The sequence below is a fragment of the Sinocyclocheilus anshuiensis genome, unplaced genomic scaffold (assembly GCF_001515605.1).
Source record: "Sinocyclocheilus anshuiensis isolate Anshui unplaced genomic scaffold, SAMN03320099.WGS_v1.1 scaffold524, whole genome shotgun sequence".
Lineage (NCBI taxonomy): Eukaryota > Metazoa > Chordata > Actinopteri > Cypriniformes > Cyprinidae > Sinocyclocheilus > Sinocyclocheilus anshuiensis.
Genome location: NW_015555703.1, coordinates 2,361,496 through 2,366,311, shown reverse-complemented (window position 1 = coordinate 2,366,311; position 4,816 = coordinate 2,361,496). Strand labels below are relative to the sequence as shown.

The following is a 4,816-nucleotide window of genomic DNA, read 5'->3' as shown; positions in this document are numbered from 1 at the left end:
TGAAATCGAAGAAATCGTTCGTGATAATGACAGCTGTTTGGCTCTGCTGCTCCATCTGAAAGCATGTGAAAATACCACATTTAATAACATATTTTTACTCCAAACTCACTTCATAACGTCAGTCGAGTGTTTGAAATAAATCCTTCTGTGAGATGATGTGGCTTCTTACACAGAAGAAGGCACGCAACATATTTCATAGTATTTAAGCAGTGATAAAGGCATTACATTATAAATATACTTTATTTTAATGAAAATTATAATAATAAGAACTCAGATAAACCGTATATTGCCGTAGTCGTGTGTTTATTAGTCACGTTGAATCAATGAAAGCAGTTGAATCTTCTGTTTATTCAGCTGCAGCGATAGGCATTTTCTGGGTTTCTTCTGCGAGGCGTATTTGGAGTTTCAGCGCGAGAGCGCCCTCTGGCCTTTGGATGGAGATTTACTGCTGATCACAGAACCGTGCTTCACTGAAAGATAGACAATCGCAGCTTCTGTCGAATCGCGATCTCGATTCAATTTCGATTTATCATGCAGCCCTAATTGACAGTCATTATACACCACCACCAAATAAGAGTCTAGCATACAGTGTATCTACTGTACTTTGAGCCCTTTAACATTATTAGATATTAAAAGCAAAGATAAATAAAAAAACTGTTATCAGTTATAGCACATTTGGACTGGAGTGAGTTGAGCAAATCAGCGAGTTGTTATTGTCATTCAAAGATCTCAGAATCCAACACAGTCCACAACAACCCCCCCCCAAAAAAAAAACAACACACCATCCTCAGCCTTTCCTCTACAGCAGCAATGACTTTCTGATGAAGATCATTCGGAGAAACACCACTGAGTGTGTTCAGCATCACGTGACTTTCACAAAGCAAGATCTGGATGAAATGCTGCATTACAGCACTTCTCTTTCTCCATCCACAAACCCAATGTTTTGTACACATACACACCCTGATCCTTTTCAGTGCTTCCCAAAACAAGACTCACATTATGAAGAGGAGCGTTCAGGGTATTTGTAACACTTGTGACCACAGTAAAAAGATAAAGAGACTCGAGCTAATTGCATCAAGCGGTGAACTGTAATGCCGATATGCAAAGACAGGTTATTAATGCTAACTGTTACTACAAATTTAGCATTCTGTCTGTTATCGTACATATTGTGCATGGTGTAATACGTGTATATTTAATGTGGATGTGTATATATTTTTGATTTGTTTTGCAATTGTAAGTAAATGTATTCCCTTGAAACAAATGTTACAGTTCTAATAGTGGAATATTGCACAAAGAATGAAGGATAATGCCTCAGTAAATGTAAAGGTGTGTTGTCTTCTGGACCAAAGCTGTTTAAACTCAGACATTATACTTACTCAGTGCATAGAGCGAGAGTGTGATTCCAGCTAAGCAAAAGCCCTCAAAGAAGCGCAGGGTGCTGAACATTGGGACGTTGACGGAGAAGGCCACCATAATGCCGAAAACTAACATAAAGATGACGGACAGGATCAGGACCGGGTGCCTTCCAAACCTGAGTGTTAGAAAAGACAAAACAAGGCAGATTTACAAAATGGTTTATACCAGTGGTTTTTAATTTATATTATATGTGTCATATTAAATTATGACATCAAGTGAGTCAACACAGTAGCTTTGCTTATTGTACAAAAGTCCTTAAAGTGATAGGTCACCCCCAAAAAAAAAAGTTTTTGTAAAGCTTCTTTTTCAGATCACTAAAAGAAAAAATTGCAAACAAGTTCAGAACGATCCCTTTAAAAAATGCTACAACTGAAATGCATTAACATTCTCATGAACTGCATAGGCTCAATAACATTATAAACATGACATATGCTGAATAGGAAAACTGACTTGATGATTTCATGCTCTTGGCAGCAAATAACTCACGACACAAAACACATTGTGCTCGGCACAAACAATAGGACTCGTTCAGTAATGGTTTATTTGTATTCATACGCTTAAGAGAACTTCTCACTAAACAATTCTGTGACCGAGGTTAATCATTTGCAGAAAACACACCCAAAACATTTCCATATAAGGGCTTTCCGCACAACCTTTCCTTTACAGCCATTCATCATTCACATGACGCTACATATTTAAATTCTAGTTCTGTGTAAAAGGTATAAAATGAGTGACATGATTGGTTTTGATTCAGAAACGTGGGAAAGTAAGGCATTTTTAGACACTCACCTATCTGCCAAAACTCCCAACACCAAGTATCCAAAGATGGAGCCCACCAACAGGGAGAATTTGGCAATATGAACCACCCAGGCAGAGTCACCCACTAGGTTCCACTGTTGGGACAGAAAGATGGGATAGAAAGGCAGATGACTTATTATTAATATATTGCATATTTCAATCTTTTCTGTCACCATATGAAAGAACAGAATTATTAAATGTGCCATTTGGTGGCACACATTAATTAGTTTTTCTAAACCAGGATTTCCCAATCCGTTCCTGGAGTCTCTCCAGCACTGCTCATTTTGGACGTCACCCTTATTTAGCATACAGCAGAAGTGTACTCCATGACCTGAGCTGTATGTGTCCAATAAGGGAAACATCCAAACTCTGCAGTGCTGAGAACAGAACGGCTCGAAAACCCCCGTTTTAAACGAACAACAGTGATTATGAGGTTTGAGATTTTATACGGTCCTTACGGCTGCAGCATCACACAAAAGGGAAATTTCACAGGTGTATTTGGCATCTATTATGAACTCAACAGGAAGTGCTTGATAATGAGGGGTTTCCACGATAAGGTGAGCATTTGGCTGGGCATGTGATTTCAGCAAAGCGGTTCCGATTATTTTCATTTTCACAGAAAAATGTGAGATTTGTCCATATAGAATTTGCTATCATGATGCTAGGGTGTTGTAGGTGCACTCTCAGAAATAAAGGTACAAAAGCTGTCACTGGGGCAGCACCTTTTCACTTTAGGAACTAATACTGTATGTATCTTTTTAATGTGCACCTTGGGAGTAAATAAGGTACAAAAGTGTACATGTTTAAAGGATACTGACCGCTTTTGTACCTTTTTTTCTGAGAGTTTTTGTTTATGGAACAGCTGAACCTTTAGACAAAATATTGGGAAAATCTGCACATGTGTTTTATGTTTTCTATCATATTTGATACGTTAGGAGTTTGTGGCCTATATACTGAGAATACGGAGCTCACATCTGAGGAGGAAAAACAAACACAAAAACACTTTTATTCAGAGGCCCAAATTTGGTGCAGATGTTATTTATTTGGTCAAAAAGATGAAAATCTGATAGCTTGTAATGTAAATTAATGAGCATTTATAGCAGACTACTTGCATATAAATTATATAAGTATAAGTCGTCACTCTATTATTATGCTTTATTAAGTTGTAAAAAAAAAAGATCAAAGCTTTATAGTTTCAAAACATATAATGCAATGCGATGCAGTGATAACTAAGAGATGGACAAATAAACATTCCTCAAAAGCCTGATTATCATATTTGAGACTCATCTGAACATGATATTTAAAAAAAATGATGTATAATCAAGTAAGGTTTATTCAGTCCAGTAAGTGTTCACATAAATGCTCATAAAGCAGTTAAAAAAAAAATCATGCTTTACACCATTTCCCCTTTTTCTATCTGAAAACCACTGGCTATCAAAACTCTATCAAACCCTGAAAAATTAGCACTTTTTTAAGCTGTAAAAATGTGCTATCACAGCACAAAAAAAAAAACACTATTATGTAATCTATTATGCAGAACAAACACTTCCAGAGCAGGACAAAGAAATAAAACAGAAAAAACTTAGGCGGAAAGAACTTGCATTTCATTTTCTAAAGGAACAAAATACAACCTGCTAGTTGAATTGAGTTATATTGTATTCTAATCAGGGTTTCTAAGGTTTCCTGGGTTTCCCCTGCTGTACAGACACTGACTGAAACTGCCACAGGATCAGTTTCCTCTATTGTGTGATGATTGAGCCGCACCCGTCACATGCTTCAGTATCACTCACGCTCTCAGATCCATGTCAGCTGCCAACCTTACCCACAAACTAGTCACCCTGAAACGCTTTTTCACCATTATTTAATCAGGCAAGTCAATCTAAGTTTCTTTAACAACATTCGGACAAAAACCTAACCTGGCAAACACACTGCTTACATAAGCATATTTCAGCTCATTATCACTGATAAATATTTTGTACGGACTGAAAGAGAAAAAAATATTTATGGACTGCATTAAGACAGAAATCTAATTTGAAAACACTGTGATTTAATATCTTTGATTTAAAACAAAAATTTTACCATGGTAATTTCTAATAAGATACCATACTTACTACAGTAAAAAAATTTTTTTTACAGCATTAAAAATAGACATATCATTCGTACACACACACACACACACACACACACACACACACACATATATATATATATATATATCTCACAGGGTATCCAACTTATGATAAATAAAACGCATACTGTACGTCCAGAACAAAACTATACAGTAAATCATGCATTTCCGATTCTTACTTAATTCAACAAGCTGCAGCACACATTCAACAACTTAAATTAAGTGAGGTTAAAATACTCAAGACACGTTTTATTCAATATATAAATATGTTTTGAAAATGGTTTATTGTCTAATACATCAATATACACAAATTAGAGAGGTCAACCAATACTGGATTTTGCTCATAATAATGTGTAAAGAAAAAAAATAACCAGATTATTGTGGCGATAATCACAAAATCTATATATTGACAGGGGGCCCAGAGAGAAGCTACCAGAGTTTACACACAGTTTATTGTGTAACCAATAACGGGAC

At 36.2% G+C, this 4,816-nt stretch overlaps 1 protein-coding gene across 1 annotated transcript in view; it reads right to left on the bottom strand.

Moving 5' to 3' along the window:
- The window catches only part of LOC107671742 (solute carrier family 22 member 23-like), a 50,148-nt gene that overhangs the window by 29,186 nt on the left and 16,146 nt on the right, over positions 1-4,816 (bottom strand). Inside the window, exons 2-3 of the mRNA XM_016464688.1 lie at positions 2,206-2,309; positions 1,377-1,531 (exon numbers count right to left, since the gene is read on the bottom strand). Coding sequence (XP_016320174.1) covers positions 1,377-1,531; positions 2,206-2,309 — 259 coding nt within the window. The remainder of the gene's footprint in view (positions 1-1,376; positions 1,532-2,205; positions 2,310-4,816) is intronic.